The sequence below is a fragment of the Colias philodice genome, chromosome 22, assembly GCF_061535455.1.
Source record: "Colias philodice isolate Cphi_HAF_F1 chromosome 22, ilColPhil1 Martin Lab GWU primary, whole genome shotgun sequence".
NCBI classification, from domain to species: domain Eukaryota; kingdom Metazoa; phylum Arthropoda; class Insecta; order Lepidoptera; family Pieridae; genus Colias; species Colias philodice.
The window spans coordinates 2,449,272-2,466,759 of NC_143107.1; the positions used below are offsets into that span (position 1 = coordinate 2,449,272).

The 17,488-nt window shown below is 32.7% G+C and overlaps 2 protein-coding genes across 2 annotated transcripts in view; both read right to left on the minus strand.

Moving 5' to 3' along the window:
* LOC149478340 (protein Wnt-5b-like) overlaps nt 1-17,488 on the minus strand; it is a 41,452-nt gene that overhangs the window by 5,203 nt on the left and 18,761 nt on the right. Inside the window, exons 2-5 of the mRNA XM_089709539.1 lie at nt 9,964-10,220; nt 8,078-8,258; nt 2,884-2,995; nt 1,245-1,347 (exon numbers count right to left, since the gene is read on the minus strand). Of these exons, the coding sequence (XP_089565665.1) occupies nt 1,245-1,347; nt 2,884-2,995; nt 8,078-8,258; nt 9,964-10,220 (653 nt within the window). The remainder of the gene's footprint in view (nt 1-1,244; nt 1,348-2,883; nt 2,996-8,077; nt 8,259-9,963; nt 10,221-17,488) is intronic.
* On the minus strand, nt 13,407-13,927 carry LOC149478341 (putative salivary secreted peptide). The gene has a single exon (XM_089709392.1). It carries the CDS (start codon nt 13,889-13,891, stop codon nt 13,535-13,537), a length of 357 nt encoding a protein of 118 aa, XP_089565518.1. The 5' UTR covers nt 13,892-13,927; the 3' UTR covers nt 13,407-13,534.

The window sequence follows — 17,488 nt, forward strand, 5'->3', positions numbered from 1 at the left end:
CCTAAGTTGTAGAGAATTTAATTTGCAACGAATAATGTTAACATTGTTTTATTATCAGATAAATAGTTTAAGAGATATATCGTAAAAACCATTTCAACCGCTATTTTCAAGATGGCGGCCGTGGGACAAGAGTGGCGACCCCACAAACTTGGTGATAGCTTCACACTGACCCCCCCTACACATCAAAAAAATAAAATTGCGTCCTCTAAAAAATGCGACCCCAAATGTAACTTTTCAATGGACCAATTCGAAATAACAAAGGAAACAAAGCAAAGCCAGTCAAATTTATTGACTCCAAATTGACTCGATTCTGAACTCGACGGCTATTGAAGAACTAATGAGCATCATTATTTCTCTGTCGACTCCCATGGAAGCAATTAATTTATGCACCGTGCGAAAATCATTTTTGAAACTTTAATATTATAATATATTCGTTACAAACAAGATATGAAAATTATTGTATGATATGTATTTTCATAATTAAACTTAAGTATACATTTTTCATCAAATATACAAATCTGCTCAATCGTGTTTTTTAATTCATGGGCTGATTTTTCAATCCTTGGTTAAAACTTATTCGTCGAATAATGTATAAAACTACCATTTTAAAACATTGAGATAATATCACTTATGTTCCACGCCATTACGCCATATGGCGTATGTTGAGCGGTTTTTTTAATGGTTTTGAAGTGAAACCTAGTATATTATTATTAGTCTGTGGTGAAACGCATCAAATATGCCTTCGTGTGTGTTACGATATTGCACAAATAATACGGAAAAGGGCAAAGGAATAACTTTCATCGGTAAGTACCTAACTAGATAATAATTTTTAAAACTTAGTTAGAGCAAAAAAATGGCGCACAGATTTTGTTCGTGGTGTCTCCTCCATACGTAGTAATATTATCTCAATGTTTTAAAATCGTATTCTAAGCATTTGACAGTTTATGTGACATTTTAATATTATCGTGTAATAGGTACTTATATTGGACGGATAAGTTTTAACCAAGCATTGAAAAATCGGCCCTTAAAATAATAGAGACTCTCGTACAATTTGTCCATCAAATGCTTTAATGCTATTAATTACGAACAGTTATTTTTATTGTAGTACCTACCTACTTTATATTTCAGTAGGTAGGTATTCAAATAACCAATGGTTCACCACCTCTTGAAAAAACAATAATCTAACCCAAAAACAATTTCATATCAAATAATAAATAATGATGAGGTAATTTATAAATGCTTACCAATTTCTCTGAAAGTAGCGAGTTGTTGCCAGCACGTGATGAGGCTGCATGAGCCGGAGACGCCGTGGCACTTGCATGTAACCCTGGACTTCTTTATGACGGCCTGGTAAAAATAAATTTTTTTATTTTATAATAATTTTCACAAATATAGAAAAAATATTTAAAGTTTTTTTTAATTCCCTGACTTGACCTTCATTGTTTTTCATCCATATTAATTATAAATTGATGTTTTTATACAAAGAATGCAGCTGTAAAATAATGCATATTTGGGGCCCATGTAGGACATTATTTATTATTTACATAATATTATGTTATTTATTTATTTATTTATGTTATCTATACATCTATACAAATATTATAAAGAGGAAAGGTTTGATTTTTTGTTTGTTTGTTTGTATGAATTGAATAGGCTCCGAAACTACTTGGCGGATTTGAAAAATTCTTTCACTGTTGGAAAGCTACATCATTTCTGAGTGACATAGGCTAGGTTTTATCCCGGAAATCCCACGGGAACGGGAACTATGCGGGTTTTTTTTTGAAAACGCGGGCGAAGCCGCAGGCGGAATGCTAGTCTTCTTCTTATATATAAAAATGAATCGCAAAATGTGTTGGTAAGCGCATAACTCGAGAACGGCTGAACCGATTTCGATAATTCTTTTTTTATTATATTTCTTGAAGTACGAGGATGGTTTTTATGTAGAGAAGACGTAAATATTATGTACCACGGGCGAAGCCGGGGCGGACCGCTAGTAAGTAATATAATATCATAATGTCTTTAAAAAAGTAAAGGATAGTATCTACATATTTAAATGTTGCTTGTTGTATTTTTTTCTCAATCGTCATAACAGTAACTAAGATCAATTTGCAATGTCTTGTTTAAACATTATCTAGGAAAATATATATTCTTGAACTCTATAAGCTAGAAACTAATTTATACCGAATAATACTATTTAAATGTATCCTATAATTTTAAATTTATGCTAAGTACGAGGGACACTAATCCGAAATGTCGACGGCAATCCTTATAAATGTGCTGATATTATGACTTTAGCAAAACATATTCTTAAAATTGCTTTAAAAACAAATCCTATGGACTTATCTCTTAATTTATTGCATATACTTGTACATTTTTTACATTCTTAGGAGCTAGCATAGAAACGAATAGCGACGTGGTCTACTTTTAATAATAATAAATCAAGCATCAATTCATTGATTACAATTCTTCTAAATTGAAATGAAATTGAATTAATCTATACAATATGTCAAAGTTACAATACTGTGTATTTAATTTATACTCGAAATTAATAAAGCTTACAGTATAAGCACAGAATACATACCTAGTATAAGCATAAGAATTAAGACCGATTTTTTGCTCTATCTTTTTGAAAGCCCTTGCGCTACACTTTCATGAGCCTTGGAGATTATTTGTCTAATTATTTACACGAAACTGATAGTTATATACTTGATATACGGTTTACCGTCTTCATGTTAAGCTCATCATCATTTGACACGAGAAGTCTTTGAGCTTGTGAGTTGTGAGCATTCTTTGTTTACAAATAAGGCAAACAAAATAATACATCTGTTGGTTTAAATAATTTTGATACCATGTACATAATATTACGTATATTTTGAACCTTACCCGTCTTCCAGCCTCGTTGTTGTGCCTGTTCATAAGCTGCCGCCCCTGTTCGCGGCTCCCGCGTTTCACTTTCCGCTCGCGCTCACGGACATCTACGAAGCCTTCTGTAAACCTGGTACAATCATTATTTTAATAAGCTGTGGATTTTTTTAATCAGCTCATTAATGATAAGTATCTAGAATCAAAATGTCATAACACATTAGCATAATAATGTAATTTTGATTTAAAATTTTATTTGGGAGATATTAAGGTCCAGTTTCACCACACGCGTATAAAATCTGGCCATTGCAATTATTGGGACCACCGAAAAATTTAAAATAACTTGCTATACAAGCGCATGAATTAGTGACTTTTTTCAGAAATTGTGTAACTTCAGTAAGCTTTTACCGCACTTTGTTTTTTGGTGTGCGATTAGTCAACATTTTTTGACGTAAATATTTTTATTTGTAAGCTACAAAAAAGTAGGTACATAAAATTCCATAAATTGTTCAGTTTCTACTTTTAACTTCGCCGCCACATAAGTATTATTTTATGTAAAATGTGTAAAATAAATAAATATAAGATATATAAGACTTTGTTTTGTGTTTTACAACGTCCACGAACTACTAAATGCCAACATTTTTCATCTTGGAAAAATATTAAAACAGTACAATTCCTGTAAACAGCTCATATTAAATTATATTTTGTCTTGTATTCCCGATTTAAATAAAATATTAAATTGTTATCTGATTATTTATGATTAGAATACCTAATTAATTGTTTGGATAATTTTTTATCGTCGTTCAACTAGTAACAAAGTAAAGTTGCCGGTGAGGAGAGATTCGTAGAGATTTTCACGGCTATGCGAGCCTTGGTACCTACCTGAAACATTTTCCGAGCGAGACGGAAATATGGAGGGTTGGATGCAACAAGCCACGCCTATTTAGCCCCCAACCCTTAACTACGATATCGATTCCGAGAATTTAGCTTTGGAAAAGCTTTCACAATATTAAAACTTTAATTTGCATGACTTCGTATTTTACAAATTTATTATCCACTTTATATTTAAGTATTTTCTTTATGAAAGTACCTATAGATAAAAATATTTTATTATAAACGTGATTTTTCCCTAATTATTTATCAGCATACCTCCTCAATGGTTGTGAGATCCTGGTATCAAAGGCGGATTTAAGCTCGCTTAAAAAGGTTAACCGGGGTTATCCGGGTGAAATCCGATTATCCGGGACTCAGAGAGTTTGTGCAGTGAAAATTTTCATTCATAAATTCCTTGGAAATTTTGTATGTAAAAAGTCAACGACGTCATAATAAAAAGTCTCATGTAGTGGTGTTATATTATATTTTATTTTATATATATTATATTTTATTGTATATTATTCACATATTATATTTTATTTATTTATTTTCGGTTATTTAAATTATTTGATTTTACTATTATTACCGTGCTTTTTTACAAATAAAACATTTACATTGTAATCAAATAATATAATATAAATGGGCGATAATAAAGGTAGATATTTTCGAATAGGTATTTCAAAAAAGCAACTTTGGCAAAAGCAAATTTAAAATAATTTGGAAAATCCAAAAGTGCACGCCTCATAATTTTTTTTTTAATAAATATTTATTAATTATTATTTTTGTTTATTTAATAACAATTAAACCACATCGAATCAGACCCTGAAAAATGAAAGGGTTCTATTCCTGAGCATACTCAAGCGTAAGAGAAAAAAAAAGACTCGATTAGTAAAGTATTTCGGTCGCTATCGTGTTAACAAGAAAAAGGATCCGCACATACAGACACACGGACGTCCAAGACAGAACTTTTTTAAACTGTTTTTTAACTAGTTTAAATAACAAAAATGACATCAAAAATATCATGAACGTTAAAAATAGTGTTTTTTCTTAATATGTGTGTGTATGTATTATCTTACAAGTGCAATGTTATGATACATAAAGACATTTTAAGTTTGAAAAATCAGATGTTTTGCGCGAAGTGACAGTAGTACCCACCTCAACGCTTCGCTTATGAGGCGTGCAATTAGTTAAAATAGCTTTCTTATAAATAAGTAAAATTTCTTCTGAAGAAAATTCCAAAGAAGCGTTCCCGACCCGCCACATTCCTTATTAGAACCTTCTAACAATTCTTGTTCGCCTGGTAATAAAAATACTCGAATGCGGGAAAATCTCCTTTATGAAGTAAACGGCGTTTTCTCCCCGTTTCCCAACATATTTTTAACCATTCTTTTCCAAATTCCTAACATTCCTTAACTCCTTTGCTTCATGCTACCCTCATGAAGAAAATTCAAACGGGCAAAATATTGGAAAAGCTTTTTTAAAGTGCCCCTCCTCTATTCACGGTAAAAAACCCGCTGTTAGGGTTGGCACAAATAATAATTTATATGAAAAATATAACTTTTTTACATAATCTAGAATTATTAAAATAAATAGGTAATATTCCATTTTGGAATCCCATCTATGCATTAAATGTAAAATTTTATTGAGACTGCCACTTAAATGGGCTTGTTCTGTCAAAGTCAATTAGATCTAATGTTTTCTTCATACAACCTTCTTCACCTTTAACAGCAAACGCTTTTTACAACTTAGTTAAAATTCATTATTGAGATCTATTGTTATAAATAAATAAATTTTTGTGTGTTTCACATAGGACGTAGGACACGTCCACGTAGGACATTTTGCTATCATATTTTAAGCGCGTAGATGTTCTCATCCTTTTTTTCAGTGAATGTCTTTGTACTGCCCATATCCAAAGAATTTTTACATGAGCAATGTATGGTTTGAGTCTACTGTCGCATAATGATTTACGTCACTACGTGTACAGCTGTATGTTCATTGTTAATACGATTAGACTTTAGAATATTGTTCATTCCTTCCATTATTCATTTTGTTACTGGCTATTCTGCTAATACAATAATACGTTACAATAGCATATAATATGTACTTTTGGAAGAGTACGGAATAGACAAAAAAATCTGCTAAATGTAGCAAATAACAGAATGAAATATGACCTCTTTCATGGGACACTGTGCATCCACTTGTCTATGCAAAGTGAATTCATCTGTGGAATTCATTATGTATTTAAAATCACTTTCATTTAACAGTTATTTTACTTACAAAATGGATCCGCGTCGCCGACTCAGCCCTAAAAATGTTTAGTGGTGTGTGAAAACATTTAACTCCACCCACTTCACTCACTACAGACAGAGAAAACCTGTTGTAACGTTTCCAATCGAATTTTCTCATTTTCCTCATCACTCATGCTCTCCTAGTGACATAGGAGAAAATTTTCAGCATTTCAGGCGAATCGTCGTGTCTACGAGCTGTGGAGTAAAATTTCAGACATACTCTCCCTTTGGATACTAATGGCGTACTGAATGGGAATGGCACATTGGAAAATTGATATAAAAGACCGATACGAACTCCGAACTACCAATTTCCGCGAATATTCCCAATGGGTTTATGTTATCCTGGTAAAATAACCTCAAAACTTTGACTCTTGCTCCAAATTCCATTCATTGCGCATGTCAAAATACAGTCGATCAGCCAATGGGATGAGTCGGTTCGTAGTGAATGTATTGGCAGGGTTACTCAAATGTGTATGTGTTGTACTTATTAAGTTATATTACTTTTTCAGAATATTTCCTTCATTGTCCGACGATCAGAAACTTTGGTAATGGAAAATGCTGCGGTATCGAATTAAAAAATATAATATTTTCAGAGAGGGAGACTAAAAATTTTTAATAGGTAACGAGAATATGTATGTTTTTTATTTATTTAATTTTATAAATGATTCATCATGGTAATTTCGTAGGATCTATCATGATGGTAATTTTTTAATGTAATTAACGTATTTTATAATAATTTGCTAAACATTATTACAAAGTTTTCAATAATTATATTATTTTACATTAATAGTTAAGTACTTGATTATCTTCTCTATTATGTTTTCATAACAAAATAAAGTCTTTTTCAGTGAAAAGTTGTGAGGAAAATGCTTGCAGGTAAGACTTCCACCTCTTACGGTATTGAGGAGCCCTAGTACTAAATCTGTCTTCTACCATGCTTTGACATGAGTGAAGACCTTCTGACAGCTCATTTGTGTTGTCAGGTAGGTAACAAAAAATTAATTAAACAGGTACAATGGTAGAAATAATGTTTTTTAATCTAATAATTTATTTATGTACCGTTTGCTAACATAAAACGGGATTATAAAATTCGTCCCTTTTGGAGGTGAGAATACGTTGAAAAATACGATACGATATATTATTTCAAAGATTATCTTATCATTAATAAAAATAAGCACAGGTACGGAGAAATATTTAATTTAAAACGTTTTGTAAAAAACCGCGAATCTGAAGAGCTCAGGTGAATTTTTACCTGTCTTACATCTCACCTGAATACCAGGAAATCATAAATGTAAAGGTGTAGTATCTACCTTTCACGTTGAATTTTCACAAGCGCGACGTGAAATTCAGGCAGGTGAATATTTTCTCTCCCTCTGAGAAAGGTACTATTGAGTCTGTACTTGTAGTAATATTCTCATACATTTACACAACAATGGCAGGGAAAAACGAGTAGGAAAATATAGATTTTCTGGGGTGTGAAAGAAATAGCAATCACATCCCACAAGCGCACTTTGTATCCGAATTTCCCATTTCCCCAGGTGTGTTGGAGAGGGACAAAATATTATTTTCACGTGAATGGAAAGGGAAAGCGTGGATGTTCCCACAGGAAATGACTGAAAACAGGTAAAATATCCCTCTGCTATTTTATGAGATCCTAGTAGACAGGTATACGGTGCGTCAGGTGGTAACGCAGGTAACCAAGGTTTAATTAATTACCTGATAACATTATTATTTAAGTAATGGATGCTAAAATAATAATGAAAAATAATTAATTAATACAGTACATTCTGACTCACTATATAAATTGGTATAAAATTTTGTCGGAGGGTAACTCCTGGTAAGACTTTGTACTGAAAGGTAAACAAAATTAAGACCGCTTCTTTTCGTACAATTAATTATGTTCTCTATGATACTTTTATAGAATAACCAAATCTACTAAATTTATTGTTTATTTCGATGTAACTCAAAAAATACTCGATGGATTTTAAATTAATAATTATTATATGTATTACTAATTCCCATCCCATAAAAAGGTACAATCACATAATACGTACTTGTACCCATACTCCAGATCGTCCCCACAGCCGCCCCACACCCAGTCGGTATGCAAATGCCTCGGCCTCGCCGCGCGGCTGCACCCACAGGACGCTAGCCGACCGTCGCGGCAAGCTCGCGATACGGCTAGAGACACGCCCGCTGATGTGATTGCGTGGGTGAAGGCTGTTTCTCTGGATGCTGCGGAATAAACATTGAGATAATATTACTTCATAGGAATAAGCGGGTACACTATAGAGACTGTAGTTTTTATAACATTTAGTAAATGTATATACATGTATATGTGAGAGAATTATAACAGAGTAGTTGTTATGTACTCTATGGTGAACAACATAATGTTCTATTTCACATATCTACCTAATTATAATTAATTATGGAGAGTTATTAATTCTCCGACATGTATATTATACTTAGATAGTTTTTTGATAGGTTTCAAAATGACATTTACTATGCATTACACATTTGTTATGCAGCAATTTTTTTTATGAGTAGCGTCCATGTTTCTAAAAGCCTTTCAAATTTCCTATTGAGAAATGAATTGATTACATAAATATTTTATTTGTCAGCGTTATGATTTCGTTAGTTTTACTCTTAATCAATACAAATAGGGTAAAATAGAAGCATGGTTTACGGAGTTGCTATATGAATATTATAATCGCAATAGAAAAAACATCTAATGATGAAATTTACCGATCCGGGATTATTCAGGGCTTCCTCCAATATACATCTACACTAATATTATAAAGAGGAAAACTTTGTTTGTTTGTTTGTTTGTTTGTTTGTTTGATTGTAATGAATAGGCTCATAAACTACTGGACCGATTTTAAAAATTCTTTCACCATTCGAAAGCTACATTATCCACGAGTAACATAGGCTAGGTTTTATCCCGGAAATCCCACGGGAACTGGAACTATGCGAGTTTTTCTTTGAAAACGCGGGCGAAGCCGCAGGCGGAAAGCTAGTATAGTATAATTCAACTCACCAATAAATCCTTCACTACTCATTGTCTCTAACTTGACTCTGATGCCAATTCTCTTTAAATTAAATTATTCCAAACAAGTTCCGAACGATGAATGAAGGTTGGAGGAAAAGATTAAAAATAACTTATTGCAAACTACCTTCATATAAATTTATATATTTCACACATTTCAGTAATATTTTGAAGGCTTTTTCAACATAAACAGGCAATAAAATATAATATAAGTAAGCTTTTAACTATTTAACAGTTTTGTCGTGGGTTCTGGGTTATGTTATTGAGAATATGTGATTGTCAAATGTCCATTGTCCATGTCAAAATACTTCATTTAATTACCACAAAGAAATGTAATGTTGACATTACTTGCAAAAAGTTCTCATTCAAACGATATTAACTCGGAATAAACATTTAAATAAGCAGATAATCCAGCTTGGCCGCACTTCAAGTTACGAGAAATAAAACCAAAGTATAAATCACTTAGAGTCGACACTGTGTCGACATCGCTTAAGTGAGATTTATGCTTCTTGAGGTAAGCTATGGCTGCACTTGATTGTAAACGCGATTCTAGTTTATTCGTTTTATTGTTATAAGGATAAAAATAGCTTGTAACAGGGTTTTGATGACACATTTGGGGAAATATTTCAAATCTTTTTAGTGTGTAATTACCACTTACAGAAAAATAAAGCGTACAGTAATAGAGCAGATTTTTTTATAAAATTTAAATAATCAGGTTTGTAGCAGCATCTAAAAGCAGGGAATAAATACACGTTATGAAATGAAGCATATTTTGATAATTTATTCATTATAAACTACTCCTTACTAGGAATATATGAATATAGGGAGCCTATGATTTTTTCTAACAAGCGCTATAGGCAGCAACTTTATTTGAAACATCTATTGCAGGCTTACCAATCAACGTCAAAGGGCCGAAGACAGTCTCATCCCCCGTCACAGTACAGTTCCATCTCCGAGTTTTGAACTGATACTGGCATTCAGTGATGCCCTGTCGAACGCCAGCGCTGACTGCTGGCATGTGGTCCTTATGTCGTCGGCATATGCGTCGCTGACCAGGTGTAAGACCATGGATTCTGGCGCATACACGAGATTTTTCAGAGAAAAGGTTAGGTTGGTTCGACCATTCCTCGAATTCTAGCAGGCCCATGTTGCTGAAAAAAAACACGTTATTTTTAAGTACAACTCAAATTGTAAGCATATCTAGTGGGGAAGTATATACGACTAAATATTTTAGCCATAGCATTAATAATGTGATGCGACTATAAAAATAATTATCTGTGATAAATATATCTTATATATAAAATTCTCGTGTCACAATGTTAGTCTGCATGCTCCTCCGAAACGGGTGGACCGATTCTCATGAAATTTTCTGTGCATATCGGGTAAGTCTGAGAATCGGCAAACATCTATTTTTCATATGTACCACGGGCGAAGCCGGGGCGGGCCGCTAGTTATATATATATATAAAACTCAAAGGTGACTGATATAGTGATCTATCAACGCACAGCCCAAACCACTGGACGTATCGGGCTGAAATTTGGCATACAGGTAGATGTTAGGACGTAGGCATCCGCTAAGAAAGGATTTCCCGAATTCCTTGCGGGAACGGGGAAAAACGGGGATGCACGTACAAAGTCGTGGGCGGAAGCTAGTTCTATAATAATTATTCAGTGTAATCAGTAGCATTGGGTATGTAAATATTATTTTAAATGAACATCAACAACCTTATCTTTAAATGTTTGCTTTCAAAATAATATATCTATTTCTATTATTCTAAGCCATATTGTACTTTCCCGTTTACAACAGATTTTGAAGTAAATCTAGTAATATAAAATATCTCTGAGACTAATATTTATTAAAAACTAGCGGTCCGCCCCGGCTTCGCCCGTGGTACATGTTTACGTTTTCTCTACATAAGAACCATCCTCGTACTTCAAGGAATATAATAAAAAAAGAATTATCGAAATCGGTTCAGCCGTTCTCGAGTTATGCGCTTACCAACACATTTTGCGATTCATTTCACTACATAGTATAAAACAAAGTCGCATTCCCTGTCCCTATGTCCCTATGTCCCTTTGTACGCTTAAATCTTTGAAACTACGCAACGGATTTTGATGCGGTTTTTTTAATAGATAGAGTGTTTCAAGAGGAAGGTTTATATGTATAACTAGCGGTCCGCCCCGGCTTCGCCCGTGGAACATATTTATTATTTACGTTTTCTCTACATAAGAACCATCCTCGTACTTCAAGGAATATAATAGAAAAGAATTATCGAAATCGGTTCAGCCATTCACACGTGATGCCGTGACAACGCGAAACGGGTGCAGACCCGCCGCCTTTTTAGCTCCCGCCGCGAAGCGCGGCGAACGCGGCAACTGATACACAAAAATAATCCTTATGGCATGATTCTGTATTCATGCGCGATGACTTATAGCGTATTTCATGTATAACTTTGGTGTTTCTACACCGATTTACATGATTCTTTTACCATAACCTGCCCAGGAGTATGAAGAATAATTGTGCCAAATTTGGTTAAAATCCGTCGTGTAGTTTCTGTTTCTATAGCGAATATACAGACAGACAGACAGACAGACAGACAGACAGACAAAAATTTTACTGATTGCATTTTTGGCATCAGTAGCGATCCCTTATCACCCCTTCATAGTTTTTTTTTAAATATATTTCATGTACAGAATTGGCCTCTCTACAGATTTATTATAAGTATAGATAACATCCATTAAATAGTGGAGAAGTACTGTTATTTTTGAGGTTTCTAATGTGATGTCGTAAAAAATTACATTTTTTCCGCTTACATTGCAAACGCAGGCTGAACCCTACGAGTTTTATCAAAATAATGTACTAAGTATTATACACATTGAAAAGGTCTATAGAAAAGTCCGCGATGGTATATGTCTACATATCTCTTATGGATAACCCACAATAACTTTTTTTTGTCATTTACTTTTTACGACAAATAATGGCTAATTTTCGATGCGATTTTAACCAATACAGCATTAATCCTTAACCAATTAAATACCTTCAATACATTGTTCATTTAATATAGATCTATATAGCCCTTTACACCGTATGATTTAAGTGAATATTTTCGAAGATATTACAGATTTAAAAATTGCGGGACGTAGCATTTGCGGCGGTACCGGCCGGCCGCCCGGCTATATACCTATTTTATACCCGTGTGCGAAGACGGAGCGGGCCGCTATTTTTTTATATACAAAGTTCACAGTTTTCCTGTAGTTTATTTAGTATCAGCATTGCACCCGTGCGAAGCCGGGGCGGGTCGCTAGTTTATATATAAGAAGAAGATGTATACTGTAGCGATAGGATAAGGGATCTCTCCTTTTAAAAGATTTGATACAATTTAACATCAGTAAAGAGGTCTGACCACATTCCTAAGTAACTTACACCTTATAGGATATCAGCCTAATGGCATATAATTAAATATGAGATAACGTTACATGGAACTATCGGAGTGTTTAATAAATCTTCTTGGAAATGTAGAACGAGTTAAGGCGAGTATTAAAAATGGGTGTAATTTTGTTTACACAACTGTTCTGATGTTAAAGAGAAATTAAGGAAAATATACAGACTTAATAATTTTTTGCTTGTTCATAATTATTATTGTTATACCATGAGATATTTATATTTTGATAAACTATACAGTTATTATTATTTCTATTTAAAACTAGCGGTCCGCCCCGGCTTCGCCCGTGGTACATATTTACGTTTTCTCTACATAAAAACCATCCTCGTACTTCAAGGAATATAATAAAAAAAGAATTATCGAAATCGGTTCAGCCGTTCTCGAGTTATGCGCTTACCAACACATTTTGCGATTCATTTTTATATATAAGAAAGAAGAAGAAGAAGAAGATTACCGTGGAAGTTTTGACTACTTATATATCAACCCGTGGTTAGTCTAGCAAACAAGTTCGTTGTTTTTCTTTCAAATACCGTAACACGGAAGTAACAAAAAATACGTTTTCCTGATGTTAAAAAGCAATTTATAATTAAAAAGTAATTTATAATTAAAAAGTAAATTGCTTTTATAAAAACTGACCTTGTTTGTAACATCTAGATTCTAGGTGAATTTAAATTATTTCACTAGTGTCTAAACTCTAAATGATAATGCGGCAATGAGTGCTTAAAAATATTTTGAAATAGGTAATATTGTCACTATTTTTAACCCAGGATAATGCAAGGATAAAATATATCTTACAAAGTATAGTCTAGTATAGTCTTAAAGACACCATCTTTCCATGGTTTTATAATAAAGTTTATTTTATCAAATAATATAGGGGGACAAAATCAAAAAGCCATTTTACAAATCTCACTTTTTAATACTTATACAGAATGATAATAATTAAATAACAAATAAATTAAATTAAAAACCTAATTTCTCTAATGGCACAAAATACTTTCACTAGTACCAGGGTCACATGACTGCCTAGTATCTTCCATAGATCGTCACCGTAAAGTTAAATCCATTGCCTCTCTGGCTCTTCAATTTGATTTTCGCGAAGCGTTGTCCGATACCTCCCGCTGAAATGGTCGGGTAGCCACCAGTACCGTCTCTTTCATTGTCCTTGATGTAAATCGCTTTGATGTAGGCGAAGTTATTTTGCCCTGGTTCTGGGTACTCGATGATACTAGTTCTTACAATGAAGGGGAATCCATATTTGTATTCATTTTGTTTGAAAATGATGACGTCACCGTATGTAGCCTGGCCGAGAATCAAGTCGTGGCTCTGCGCGCTCGCGGCTGCCGCTAGGCAAAGCAAGGTGATAAGAGATAAGAAACGCATTTTGTTTCGTTCGTTCGTTAGCACTGAAGTGCTAATGAAATTGTATTGTTTTATATAGAAAATGTCGGTTTTATGCAAGAGTGAGTCACCTAGAATAAATGATTGCATTTTGTACATGAACAAATTGTTTGACTGTATTGAATTGTTTCTGATTACACGGAAAATACTGACGTAATAACTTAAAACTGCTGTGAATAATGAATATACCTACACAATACATTCATAAAATTATTGTAATGGTATGCTTGAATATGTTCATCAATTCGTTCATTACTAACTGAAAGTTGAACTCGTAATAAAATAATGTCCATAAAATAAAAGGTAATTCTAAGCTAAAATAAATAGAATTTATGTGATCTTTACTATCATCAGAGCATGCAAAAAATTAACTGATTAAAATTATAAAATTTTCAAAAACATCCTCTCGGGTAAGAATGACAAATTAATTAAAAGTTCAAAATTCATAATTTGCGAAAGGCCAAATTATAATAACTTTAAAATGTAATGTAACACACGTCTTATCGCCCCAGAATTGCGTAAATACGCGGGATCCAATCCTGTCTCGTGATCAATTTGTTTTCTATTCGGTAAAACTTTATATAAAGCATTTGAATTCTATAAAAGACTAAATACCAAAATCTAATTAAACAATTTCAGTAATTACAATTTTCAGTACACCTCTTGCATAATGCGATCCAAGTAAACATTCAAGAAGTCGTATATCCATCAAACGAAGCCATCATATGACGTTACAGTGTCACGGCAAACAAACAAACAAAACACGAACATTCTACCTTACATAATCTTAATTTTCTTAGAAATCTATTAGGTATCATCATGGTATCATATTGTTATACATACCTTATTAGTTATTATCATTTTACGTGAATAGGTATTTATTATCCAGGAAATACTGCATACATTTCTTCACAGACATATATTTATCTGTGCATTTCTTATTAGGGGAAAGACAAAACGAATGACGACATTTCAAAGTATACATTGTTTTAATAAAAGGTCACCTATTCGATTATTTTCAGCTCTATATTGAGTCTTAATAATTTGTGTCTCTCTATTTTGTGTCTTAATAACACAAATAAAATAAAGACTGAAAGAAGGTTATTAGGTGAGTTTATTTTTAAATAAAATGTTTTATTTGCTTTAGATATTTAAATTATTCTCAAATCACAATCTACTTAGTTATGTTTGATATCCTTAAATTGCGTATGCTTTAAATTTATATACGCAGATGATTAAAAATATTATTACATTTTCATTTTAACTTAACTACGTCAATGCAACATTCTTTAATTTACTTTTTTAAACCTTTCTAATAATAATTATGAAGACTTATGAAGAGGATAAAAATACTTACTCAAATAACAAATTTGACGATGTCGCTGTATGATCGATTATAAATATGTTTTTGTTTAATTTAACCAAAATAACTGTGAGTAATAGATAAAATTATGCCCTCTTTAACCTAAGGAAAGTACCTAAGCTGGGTATTCACCTTAAAATTTAACAAGATATTTTACTGCATAGGTACCTATATTATGTAAGTAACTAGCTGTGCTCCGCGGTTTTACCCGCAGTGCTCCGCTCCTGTTGCAGGTCTTAGCGATATCATATTATTATATAGCCTTCCTTGATAAATGGGCTATCTAACACCGAAAGAATTTTTCAAATCGGACCAGTAGTTTCCGAGTTTGCGTTTAAACAAACAAACAAACTCTTCAGCTTTATAATATTAGGTAGTATAGATGTTAAATTTTCCTCGGTCCATTTATTATTAAAAAAAACGTGAGAAATTTCAAAACGTTTTATAATTATCTGACGTCATTACTTCCTTAGTTCTTGGACTCTTACAATTATCTATGTTTTAATTTCTATACACACATTTATTATATTATGTAAATGTAAAATTGTTAATGTACTTTTCGGAAGAACGTGATACACTATCTTGAAGCATCAATGTCATAAAGAGGAAGTACAAATTGAATGACTAATTCTTACCGTATAATATGATGTCAACAGGTAAAATAACAAGGTTTTGCATTATACAATATACATATTGTAAATACTGTCGTACGTGGAAAGGTTTTCGTGAACATTTTTGTATTTTATGTTTAGTTTTTATTTGATTGGGCATAGTGTACGATTCATAGGCTTGGCAGGTCGCGGACTGCGGTGTTTTATATAGCTTACTTATCTATTTTTCTGACTCGATGCATCCAAGTCGTTATCTTGTATATATATACGTACAAATACAATGTGTACAATAGTTGTGTGTGTTACAAATTTACAATAGTTACTTAACGCGGCTTTAGTAAACAGTAGGAAACTTACAAGCTACTATAAAACTAAATTTGGACAGAGGCAACATCAATTTTTACCCAGAATGAAACTAGCTTAGTAACGAGTGCCCACTTCTCAAACCATCAGTTTTGCTAAATCGGTAATGCCATTTGAGGAATATTAAAGCCTTAAGCGTTATTGAACAATCGAGAATATAATTAATATACTAACGTGTAACCAATAAAATAAAACAAGAAACAAAAAATAACATCTTTAATACAAAATAAATACAATCTTATCAATACTTCCTTGGATAATATTCTACGTTGCCACTATAGGGTACATAACCCCCTTTACTGTACAATCTTGCATTGGGATCATTAGTAAAGACTTCAATTTCAAATTTATAACCTCTCAAGATACTGGGACTCTTCAGACCAATTGTGACACTTTTTTCACCAACTCCACCGCTCTCTATATACGCTTCTCCGTCCTTATCATCCCGTAAATCAGTGACAAAGACAGCACTAATAATTTCGTTATGTGGTGCGTTTATAATGATGTCATCGGTTCTTTTCCACAATGCAGGATCTGCTTCTTTTATTTCACTGTAAATCTTTTTGGAAGATGCCGCAGTATACCCCAATCTTATATCGTTAGAACTTACTATAGTAAATACAGATATTATGCTTAAAATCAAAAACTTTGCGTTCATTTTGGTTGTTATTGTACCAAAATATCACATAGAAATGACGTTCTAGAAATATTTGTCGGTTATATAGCCGGTTGTTGATTTATTAGATGTTCATTAGATCATCTTCTGTGTATTGTCGGAGAACTGTTAAATTATGTTTGTTACGTATAAGGCATTCACATTATTTCACCAATTAGCATGATTTGTATTCCGAGAATTGTTTACTTAAGTTGTGACTATGTTTTAAATATTATTCTAACTGGTTATTGGAAATTTTGATTATGTTTGCTTCAAAATTGAAATTATTATTAGCAAGTTTTAATTCTTATTGCTGTTAATCTGAAGTAAGTAATGCAATACTAGCTTTGTTTATGTATTAACTTTAGGTTTCAGCTATTTTTTGAGAACCTAGGGAAAATAACTACTTACGTTATTTTAGGTAGGTTAGTAAATATTTACGTACCCAATGACGGATTTTATTTTCTGAAGAATTAATCTGTTCTCAATATTATGTCTGCATCTATTGACATGATCAACGCAGCTTATTTAATTATCTATGTACCAAAATATAAAGTAAGGTATGTAATAATAATGTACCTAGTCTA

Coding starts and splice junctions, on each gene's coding strand:
- LOC149478341 (XM_089709392.1), bottom strand. CDS start 13,891: ATGCGTTTCTTATCTCTTATCACCTTGCTTTGCCTAGCGGCAGCCGCG.